Source organism: Panthera leo, chromosome E2 (assembly GCF_018350215.1).
Source record: "Panthera leo isolate Ple1 chromosome E2, P.leo_Ple1_pat1.1, whole genome shotgun sequence".
Lineage (NCBI taxonomy): Eukaryota > Metazoa > Chordata > Mammalia > Carnivora > Felidae > Panthera > Panthera leo.
The window spans coordinates 9,657,585-9,668,845 of NC_056693.1; the positions used below are offsets into that span (position 1 = coordinate 9,657,585).

The 11,261-nt window shown below is 57.2% G+C and overlaps 1 protein-coding gene across 2 annotated transcripts; it reads right to left on the minus strand.

Moving 5' to 3' along the window:
* Nucleotides 1-250: 250 nt before the first annotated feature.
* SELENOW (selenoprotein W) lies at nt 251-4,978 on the minus strand. Of its 2 annotated transcripts, none has more exons than XM_042920215.1 (6): nt 4,848-4,978; nt 3,363-3,387; nt 3,202-3,255; nt 2,948-3,022; nt 2,754-2,852; nt 251-639 (listed from the first exon to the last, which is right to left on the minus strand). In XM_042920215.1, the coding sequence occupies exons 1-5, from the start codon at nt 4,892-4,894 to the stop codon at nt 2,772-2,774; spliced, it is 282 nt and encodes a 93-aa protein (XP_042776149.1). In that variant the 5' UTR covers nt 4,895-4,978; the 3' UTR covers nt 251-639; nt 2,754-2,771. The 2 variants fall into 2 exon arrangements, with proteins under 2 accessions (XP_042776149.1, XP_042776150.1); XM_042920216.1 differs by lacking the exon at nt 4,848-4,978 and adding an exon at nt 4,328-4,499.
* Nucleotides 4,979-11,261: the final 6,283 nt, after the last annotated feature.

Consider the following 11,261-nt stretch of genomic DNA (forward strand, 5'->3'; position numbering starts at 1 on the left):
CAAGCCTCCACGAATCTGGGGCCACGGCAGGATGTACTGGGACCAATCTGGGAGCCCGGGTCTTGTTTAAATGAACATCACTGCTGCATGCTGCCTGATCCCTCATCGGCACGACCTCGGAGCCGCTATGAAGGGCTTCGTAATCAGCAAGGCCCGTTTCCTGGGCCAGAGATGGGGGGGGGGGGGGGGGGGAGGTGCCACGAGGCTGGGGAGGAGGTTCCAGGGGTAAAATGGACACACGCAAGACACGTTTTGTTAAACTCATCCAATGTTTACTGAACGGTAAACCGTTACCCACACTGCTGAAATCTACAACTCACTCATCCAGATCCCTTTCTCCGCCACCCCAAGAAGGAAGCCAGGAGCAGGAGTAACCAGGGGGGGTGCTGGGGGATTCAGGGGCAAGTGGGGAGAGGAGGGAACAAGGCAGGCAGGGAGCAGAGCTACATGCCTGGACACACACACACACACACACACACACACACACACACACACACAGAGGCAAGGACCAGAGGCGTCAGTCTCTGCCCCCACGCAGCGGCCGCAGGGACATCAGGGAAAGACCAGGCGTCTACCAGACATTTCAGTCCTTCCCGTCATGAAGCGTCGGCCACGAGGGGCTGGGCCAAGGTCACTGGACTGTGCAGAGAAGAGAGAGGGGGGAGGGGTCAGATTGCAGGGAACAAGGCCAGGTTGGGGGAGTGAGGGCCCACGACTAAGGGGAAAGAGAGAAGCGATGGGGAAAGGGGGCACCCGGCGGGGGGGGCTCGGTCAGTTGAACATCCGACTTGATTTCAGCTCAGGCCATGCTCTCACGGTTCTTGGGTTCGAGCCCCACACTGGGCTCTGAGCTGGCCATCACAGAGCGTGCCTGGGACTCTCCCTCGCCCTCTCTCGCTCCGCCCCTCCCCTGCTCGTGTGCTCTCGGAGAAACTGAGGCACAAGGACCAGGGGATGCCCGTGATGGAAAAATTGTAACCCTACAGGCAAGGTGGGCCAAGACTTAGTTCTCAGTCGGGTCTCTCGTGAGAGAAATGAGGCTGGGGGCGGGGGGGAGGGGAGGGAGTGCTAGAGGCGGCCACTAGGAGATGCGACTGAACACCTATCACATGCACCCCACGGGGAAACTTGGTTTCCAGAGAAGCCACCGACAGAAACGGGCTTCTGGGACACCCGCGCCCGCCCACTCCAGCTGCGAGCCCCAGAAAAGACCTCTTCACGGTCACCAACCCGCTGTGCCAAGCCTCAGGCGGGGGCCCCAGCTCCTGAGGGTGACCTCTCAGCACTGGGAATGAATGAATGTCCCACCTGGGGCCTTGGGCCACAGGGACTGGTCTATGCTAACAGTGTGATTCATGGTGGGGCCTTGGGCCAGGCGGTGGCAGCTCCTGACTTCTGGAGGGGCCGGGGGCCAAGGTCGGCCACAGCTTCCCTGTCGCAATACTCCTCGGTGGCGCGGGACCGCCAGGACCCGGCCCTGCTTCTCCCTTCGCTGCCTTTCGCTATAATGAACCGTAACCGCAGGTGTGACCTTGCTGAGTTCTGCGGGTCCTTCTAGCGACTCACACATCCCGAGCGTGCTCTTGGGAGACCCTGGAAGCCGCACCCGCAAGACGTGCAAACGAGAACCATGGCGCCCTCCTTTCTCTCGCGTAAACCCCACTTTCGCTCGCGTCGGACGAAACCACCCGTTGGTGGACGGCCTCTCTGGGACCCAAGGAAACCTCGTGCTGATTTAAGTAACCGCCTGAGCTGCCGACAGTTCGGGAGCAGCAAATGGTTACGTTTGTGCAGGAGAGGTGCTCTGTGTCGGCCTTTTCAGAATTCGAATCCCCAGCCCCACTGCACGAAAGTGTTCAGCTCGTGCAGCTTTAGAATTCCACAGTTCTTGATTTTCTCTTTTTTCCCTGGCGGCAGGGGGATGGAGGGGGACACACCACTCGCTTCAGACCCCTGCACGTCAGGAAGGACGCTAGTACGTTTATACCACACCCGTTCAATCTGCTCTGCCATGTTCAAGTTCACACTGCAAAGTGACCTCACTCTGCTCCAGTAAAGGACGTTAAAGAAACGGAACTTGCAGGGCTCAGGGAAGCGTCCGACTCTGGGTTTCAGCTCAGCTCATGATCTCACGGTTTGTGAGTTCGAGCCCCGCGTCGGGCTCTGTGCTGACGGCTCAGGGCCTGGAGCCTGTTTCGGATTCTGTCTCCCTCTCTCTCTCTGCCCCTCCCCTGCTCACACTCTGTCTCTCTCAAAAATAAATAAACGTTAAAAAAAATTTTTTTAATACATAAATAAATTTCAAAAAAAAAGGAAAAGAAACAGAACTTGAGTTTAAAGCACCCGAGAACCAGTTTTCTGGAGCAAAGCACCCTGGGGACAGGAACTTGGGTTCACAGGACACTGGGATGGAAGTTAGTTCCAGAACACCGGAGGAAAGACTGACTCTTGAGATTAGGAAACGGTACCAAGTCCTTCCAGACTGTCGAGCGTCAGGAGCTAGACCTTGGTTCTGGTCTGCCCAGTTCTAGAACAGGCCGGATTTGGGGCTCTTCTGGAACACGTTGGCCGGGAAATGGGAAACCAGGCTCGGAAGGTGCTGAAAAGCAGCTCCGTGATCCAGAGCACAAGATAGAAACCGCTACTCGGTCTGGAATACATTGGGTTGGAAACTTGGCCTTGGGTTCCAAACTAGCTGTCAATTCCAGGAACGGGGAGTCAATCACAGTGTCCAGTGGCTGGGCCCCCCTCACCTCTGCCTTCGGGGCCCATTAGCCCTGAGCCAAGGCGGCTTTGATGGCGGCCACCAGCTTCAGAAACTTGCTCTCTGTGTCCACGTAACCATCGCCTCTCTGGGGGTGTGAAGAAGAGGGAAGGAGTAAGCTAGGACCGGGATCCCAACTCTAAGCCAGGCTGAACACAAGGTAGGACGGACGGACGGACATACCTTCTTGGAGTGAACCAACTTCCCCCCTACCATCACTTCAAAGAAGCCGGTGGCCTGGGGAGTCCCCTCGCCGCACTGGGAAGAGAGAGATGTTGGGGGGGCTGAGATGCCCTCTTGGGGTCACCTGCACCCCCAGGAAATGGGAGAATATGGGTGAAGAGTAGGGCCGACCCGAACCACCCGGCGGCCACTCTGGGCTGAGGGGACACACAAGGAGACCGTTTTTGATTCTCTCCCCCATCCCCCAGACTCACGATGTCCAGACATCCGGGGAACTCATCTTCTAACTTCTTCTTGAGCTGAAGATACTGAAAAGGGCGTGGGAGGTCACATCGGGGGGTCAACAGGGGCCGTGCCGCTTGCCGTCCTCCCTCATCTCCCAGGGACACGTCTGGGGGCTGGCCACTCTGCTTACCTTGGACTTGTAGCCTCAAGCACCACTGGTGGGAGGTCCGAGAGAGTGGGTCCCAGGGGAGAGAGGGAAACGGTGGGGATCGGGGGGAGGGGGGGGGGGCAGAGGAGGGAAGAGGCAGGCAGCGGGGAGGCAAGAGGGGAACCGGGAAGGGGGCCCAGGAAGACATCAAGAGGGACAAACGACAAAACCAAAGAGGAGACAGAGAGAGGAGAGAAAAGACACACAGAATGTTGAAAGCCGCACAGGCACAGGGGACAGGGGACACCCACACACAAGGAAAACCGACAGAGGAGGAGAGACAAAAGACACGGGGTGCAGAAAAGCGGGGTGACAAAGAGAGACCACAAGTACGAGACACAGGCAGGAGGGAGGGAAACAGAGAACCGCGTTAGGGTAAGAACCGCGGAATCACCGCCCCCACCCCACCCAGTGGGAAGGTCTAGGGGATGAACCTTTACTCCTGGATCCCCAAGGTCCTACCAGTCCTGAGGACGGGTTCCAAACGCTTGCCCAACCCCCACGACATGCTATTTCTGGACTGGAGTCTGCAACACGCGCCTCCCGGGGGGGCCTCAAAATGTCACCCCACCCTCTGCTTTGCTGAGGCTGCAGGAACATTTCCACCGCTGAGACCGATCTGAGCCTTTCAAAATCAGCGACTGCCCCCTGGCCATTTCAGACTCGGGCTTCTGACCTGACCCCACCCTCTCCCACAACCTATAACCAAAACGGAGCTAAAATTCTCCTCCTTTCTGGGAGGAGAAACGCACTGAACAGGCATTTATTAAGCGCCTACGTGCAGGCGTGTCTATGCAAGCCCGCACAGCACTAGATGCCAGCCCTGGTGGGGGGGGGGGGGGCGGGGGGGTGTATAACGCAGTCAACAAGACAGAAAATCCCCGGTCCACTCGGGACTTTTTCCCTGCAGGGGGGAAGCTGGCCCCAACATGTTTAGCACCCGATACCGGCACTCCATCCGCGGCTAACTACTGAGATCACTCTCTCCCCTCTGCAGGTGGAGAAACCGAAAAGATGGAGGGTTCCTAACGACGGGCATCCACAGTATTCGTGCCTTTCAAACCCACGCTGGAACATTCTCGAACCTTCCGGACTCTCGCGGTCCCCACCCCAGGGAGGTTGACGGCGTTGGGGGAGGGCCAACCTTAGCGATGACGGAGGCCCCTCTCCCATTACAAAGCTGACCCCCCCCCCCCCCCCCCCCCGGGGTCCCCGGATGTCTAAAATGACCACCCGCGTGTCCCAGTTCCACCTTGGAGAGAACCTGAGCTGTCCTGAATGCCACGCCCTGGGGAGGTGGGTCAACGCCCTTCCTTCTCGCCCTTCCGCTCACGCCCACCCCACCCCATCCGCAGGGAACCCCTTTTCTCGGGAAAGGATCCCCGTAGGTCCAGCCCCCAGGACCGTCGGGTGGAGGATGGGGTCCGACAGGGGGTCGCGGACGGGGCCTCCGGCCGTCGTGCTTACCAATAAACGACTCGGATGGCGAGGGCCATGGCTGGGGACCGCAGCATGGGCGGGGCGCGGACAGGCGACCCACCTGCGGCGTGCACCGGCGAACTCCGCTACACCCGGATGGTCGCACAAAGGTTGTTGCTTGGCATTACACGGCGCGAACCAACGCGGGAGAAAGGCGGGGGGAGACGGGAAGGGTGGGGGGAGGCGGGCCCCACGGCGGGGGCCCAGGGACCCTGCCGCCCGGCACCCTGAGCCCCCACGCGGGCTCTTCCCCTCCCCCGCTGGGGCCAGGATGCATCCGGACAGGAGTCGTCCCGGGGGAAGCCCCTACGCGTCCCCTCGCGGTCCCCCCCGTCCAGGCCGGAATGGTATGGCCCGTGGGGCGGGGCTCTGGACCAGACGTTCCGCGAACTAAACGGAATTGCTAATAAGGGTGATGGTTTTTCCAGCGCCGGCCGGGAGGGGGCGGCCCTGGGGCCCCTTTTCTCCCCCGGAAGAGGGTAGGAGGGCGGGGTCCGAATTGGGGGTGTGCGGGGGCGGGCCCCGGAAGCCCAGGTTTCCAGGGAGCGCTGCAGGGTCCCCGCGTTCTTATTCAGGCCTGGCGGCTGGACCCGGGCGCCGCCTGGTCGCCGTGGCGGTCGCCGGCGCTCTCCAGCCAGCCGTCTCCAAGGCAAGGGGGTTCATGAAAGTGCCGGACGCCAGCAGTTAGTTAAGGGATTAGAGCGGGAGCCTTTCCCTGAGCCTCAGTTTTCTCCGTCTGGAAGATGGGCGTAATCGCCTTCAAGGACTACTTACCCATTTAACCAATACGTACCCGCGTACCTGCCTGCCATCAGCGATGCAAAAAAAATAGACAAAATCAATCCCTTCCCTAGTGGGAGTGATTTAGCCTGGGGACAGTTGGGGGAGGATGGGGGTTGATGTGCGGACGTTCAGTGCGTTCGTACGGGTGGAGAGCCTTGAGTGTCGGACGCGTGGAGCTAGCTAGCTCGAGAAAGATGAACGCTGCCCTAGACCTTCCCGCCCCAGCTTCTGCCTCCGCCTCCTGGTCCTTGGTCCTCACCTGCTATAACCCTGCCCCGAGGCAGGTGCCAGTTCGACTCTAAGGATTGGCTGTGTGACTTCTGATCCCCGTTGTCTCAGAAGGATATAATGAGCCTGTGATATAAGGCACTTAACACAGGGCTGGGTACAATCGATGTCCCGTATACAGAGGTCTCTCTCGGTGGCTTCCAGAGCCCTCAGAACAAAAACCCAAATCTTGGCACGACCTGTCCCTGCCCGGTCTCAGTGCCCTAGCCACACGGAACCACTGCAATCCCCCCTTGGACCGCACCGCCCTCTCCGGCCTCTGGGCCTTTGCACATGCTGTTTCTGCCCTCTTCCCCTGCGCGATTCCTGCTCGTCCTCCGAGAAATCGGCGCCCACGTATTGTCGCCAGCTAGACCCCAAGACCTGACCTTGACTGCCCCCCTGCTCGTACTCCTCTGCCTTTGTCCCCCCCCCCCCACTTTTTTCCTTAAGCTCCTTTCCAGTTTCTCTCTTCACTCAGGCAAGTGAAAAGCAAAACCCGCCCCGCTGCGCAGTAGCCACTGCCCAGACGAGACCTCCGGCCAGCCCAGACCACCCAGACCGGCTTGAGCCTAACCCCCTGACCCCACGCGTCCCCGGGCAGGCGGATGATGGAGCGATCTCTCCAACCGCGGACAGCTACCTTTACCTCATTATAATACTAACCCCGCCCCCTGCGCTAGCCTCATTTACATAACACCCCAGGCGAGCGTCGGGCTGTTGCCTTCAGGCGCTCGCAGGACCTCCTCCCTGCCTCTACCTCCGGGAGGGGTCGTCCCTGTGTAAATATTCATCCCACCGGGAGTCACGTTCGGAAGCTGTTTTCCGAGATCTCCTTCCTGGCTGCAGATAAACGCTTCCTTGTGCGACGGCTCAACCTGGTGCAGTTTCTGCCTCGCCCAGGAGCGAAGGGACGCAGGTTCACATACGCTGTGCTAGGGAAAACCGCGTGCTTCCGTGGAAAACTGTGTGCACCCCGTGCGGTGGGAGTTCCAAGTTCCCAGTTCTATAAGGACACAAGTCACGCTGGATACCCTCCTCCAGTATGACAGCATCTTACCTACTGACATCTACCGGTGAACCTGTTTCCAAAGAAGGTCCCATACGGACGTCCTGGGGGGTTAGCACTTGGACAGACGTGAATTCGGGGCAGGACGTAATCCCACACAGACCGAATCCTTCTGGATGGTGGGCTCTGTTTTAATACCCTGCAGATTGTGGGTAATGCACACGAACTCTCTGCAGGCATGCGCATGAGTTCTCTTTTTTTAACGCTTATTTCTTTATTTTTAAGAGAGAGTGAGCGCATGAGCAGGGGAGGGGCAGAGAGAGAGAGAGGGAGACACAGAATCTGAAACAGGCTCCAGGCAAAGAGAGAAGGGGACAGAGGATCTTAAGCAGGTTCTGCGCTGACAGCAGAGAGCCCGACGCGGGGCCCGAACTCAAAACCCACGAGATCATGACCAGAACCGAAGTCAGATGCTTAACCGCTGAGCCACCCGGCCGCCCCCTAAGGGGATTTAATCTGACCTAGATTTCTTTCTTGCCTTTGTTCCCCCATCACTACGGAGGCGAGAGTGATGTTGGCGCTCCAGGAAACTGAGTCAATAGGTTTTTCTGGAGATTGGGCTGTTGACAAGGTTGCCTTTTTCTTGTCATTTGCTAAGATGTCCTAAACTGATGGGAGACTCACGTCGGGCACGACCTGATCTCTGGCGGGTACAGTATTTGTTTTTCTTTGTTCTGGGGCAGCCAGGAGCGCCTGAGGAATGTCCCCCCCCTTGGGGGGGGAGGGGCGGGTGTTGCTAGATTGTTCTTCGCCCTCTGCACCCGGAGCGCCTCCCCAAACGTTTTGCTTCCCTTTGAACATGCGCTTCAATGTTCCTGATCTGTCAACGTGTCTGTTCTTTGGTCCTGCTCCGAACAGGTTGTAACACCTCACGCGTGCGGACTCCCCAGTCTCCAATCGCACGTTCACTTTTGGATTCTGTGTGAGTCCTGATTTTCCCTTTTTTGTTTTTTTTTCTCCAAAACCTATCTTGTAACAGGACCGCCCTCAAGGAAGCCCCCCTGAGCCCCTTGGCCTGGGTCACGGTCCCCTCGGGGCTCCCCCAGCCGTGTCCTGACTACTCTGTCAGTCACAGGTACGGTTCCCGGTCCCCCTCCCCCTTCCCCCCCCCCCACTGGCTTTCCCAGCACACCCAGCAAGTGGCCCGGCCGGGCACCCGCGCAGAAGCTCCCCAGAGTGTTTTGTTGGCCAGCCTTTGGGTGGAGAACTTGCCAGAAGCCTCGAGAAAAGAGGAACACCGCCAGCCACCCCCCACTTCTGCCCTTGAGAACAAAGGGGTCTTTGTTATCCAGCAGTGGGGAGGCTGGTGGAATTAGTAATGATCCCTGGGCTGGGATTCTCTCTCTCTCTCTTTCTCTCTCTCTCTCTCTCTCCCTCCCTCACACACATACATAGACTGATGGTAATTCTTAAGCTGTCCCCGCCGCCCCCCCCCCCAAACCGGCTACACCATGGCTGCCTCCTGGGGCTCACATTGTGGCTGGGGAGACGGACAAAGGAAAAGCCAGAAACAAATACGTATTCCCCGAGGGCGTAGCGAGTGCCGGGAAGAAAAATAAAGGCAGGAAAGGGTGGCAGGCAGTGCCGGGGCAGAGAATTTTGTAAACAGATCAAGGAAGGCAGCTATCTAATTGGTAAGGGCAGCCAGGGGCGCCCGGGGGGCTCAGCCCGTTGAGCATCCAACCCTTGATTTCACAATCTGATGGGCTTCCAAGTTGGAGTCCCACGTGGGGCTCTGAGCTGACAGCCTGGAACTTGCTTCCCTGTGATGATCCCATTTTCCAGATGGGCAGACTGAAGGCACTCCCCTGAGGTCACACAAAGCACAGAGCAGGGGTTGTGACCCCCGGCTGTCCGGCTGTGGAGCCTGTACTCTGAGCCACCTTCCTGTGGGCCAGCCGGGCGGGGCAGGGGGGTGATGTCAGGGAGCCCGAAAGCTCCAACGCCTGGGTGCAGGGTAATTAGCGTCAGGACCACCTCCGTCCGTCTGTCTGTCACTCTGCATGAGGTCAGGGCCTCCCTGGGGCTGCGGCTCCTCTTGTCCCCCTCCCCCACCACCTATCCACGTAGGATCACTGAGCCCTGCACAGACTGAGCCCATCTGGGGAGGACCCCGCTTCAGCCAGTCGTGGGTCCAGCATGTGTGGAAGCTGACTTTCTTTTTTTTGTTTTAATTTTTTTTAATGTTTATGTATTTTTGAGAGAGAGAGAGAGAGAGAGACCAACAGAGTGCAGGTGGGGGAGGGGCAGAGAGAGAGGGAGACACAGAATCCGAAACAGGCTCTGAGCTGTCAGCACAGAGCCTGATGTGGGGCTTGAACCCACGCACCATGAGATCACCACCTGAGCCAAAGTCGGACGCCTAACCGACTGAGTAACTTTCTGTTGGGTCGCTCATCTAAATTGTTAAGTTGTAAGTGTTCTTTATATATTGTAGCTACAAGTTCCTTTGTTGGAGATACGATTTGCAAGCACTTTCTCAGTCTGTGGCGTGCCTTCTCATTTTTGCAAGTTTTTTTTTTTTATGTTTATTTATTTTTAAAAGAGGGGGGAGAGGGACAGAGAGAGAGAGAGAGAGGGAGACCGATGCAGGGCTCGAACTCACGAACAGTGAGATCATGCCCTAAGCTGAAGTCGGACGCTTGACCGCTTGACCGTCGGAGCCACCCAGGCGCCCCTTTGCAAGTGTCTTTTGACGAGCAAAATATTTTAATTTCGATCAGGGCTTGCTTAATTTTGCTTTCGTATTTTTCCTTGCGTTTTCTCTTTGTCCTTTTTCGCGTCCTATGTAAAGTATCTGTGTCAAACCTCAGGCCATGTTTCTTCCAGACGTTTTTGTGGTTTTAGCTGCTGGTTTAGATCTCATGTTTTCCGTTCCTTATCTGGCTTCTTATCTTGTTCAAATCAATCACTGCCACCAGGTCTCTGAGCCGGGGCGTCAGGGGGGAGGAGAGAAACCGCGGTGCTATCCTTAGAAAGCACCCCCCCCCCTTGCGAATTTGGCCCTTGCCTTGAGTCTGGGGAAATTGGCTGATAGACACTTCCCTCTACTGATATAAAACTTCCCTAAATGATAAGGAGGCTCACTGCGCCACGGTTTTGGCTTTTTGAATGAAACAATATCTTTCGCGCTGACACCCGCTGTGCTTTTGGAGTTCACGCCAGGCAGATGGCCTGCTTGGGATTCTCTCGCTGCCTCTCTCTCTGACCCTCCCCCTGCTCGCACTCTCTCTCTCTTTCTTTCTCAAAATAAATACATAAGCTTAAAAGAAAAATAAATCAACTACGTACTGACTCCCGTGGGGCCTTCCGGAGAGTCTTGGAACACAGGGGTGGTTTGGGGCCCCCAACACAACCGGTACCCCTGATGGAGAGGAAAGACTGTGGAAGAAAAAGTCAGTAAAACACAGAGCACCCCACGTTGTTTGACTGTGTTTGCCCTTGAGGGGCCCGACTGGAATCACTTTACAAAATAAAAATTCTGCTGCACTGGGTAGGGAGAGAATGGGCAGATGTTCACAGATTTGGGGGCTCATGCAAATTCCAAATGCATATTTCCAGCCCCTGAATTCCAGATTTTTACATCCCAACTGCCTACTTGCCACCTACAGTCGGGTGTCTAACTGGCGTCTCAGACCAGAGCTCTGGATACCCGCCCCCATCTCTGCCCCCACCCCCCCCCCAAATCTGGAAATTGGAAGTTCCAGACCAGGCATAAACCTTGACTTTCTCCTTTTCCTTGTACGTCAGCCACTTTTGGTGGATTTCCTTTCAAAACGTATCCTGGATGCACCTGCCCCTCCCCACCTCCACCTCCACCTGCGAGCCCTGGGGGAGCCAACATCACCTCCCGCTGGGGCGCCCTGGGGCCTGCCCCGCCTCCGTCGCCTGCCTCCTGTTCCCATCAACGCCACCAGGGGGCGCCAGCCCCTCTTCTGCTCAGAACCCTCCAGGGCCCCGGGATTAGTCTAAGCAGAGTCCTCACTGGGGACCCCTAGGGCCCACATGTTCTGGCCGCCTCCCTTATCTCCGATCTTACCCCTCCTCACAGAGTTTTTTGGGTTTTTTTTTTTTAACTGAGGGATAATACACATAACAGAAATTAATCATTTTAAATCTCTTTTTTGTTTTAATGTTTATTAGAGAGTGAGCAGGGGGGGGGGGGGGGGGAGAGAGAGAATCCTAAGCAGGCTCCACACCGCCAGCACGGAGCCGGACGAGGGGCTCGAACCCACAAACTGTGAGATCATGACCTGGGCCAAAACCAAGAGTCGGACACTGAA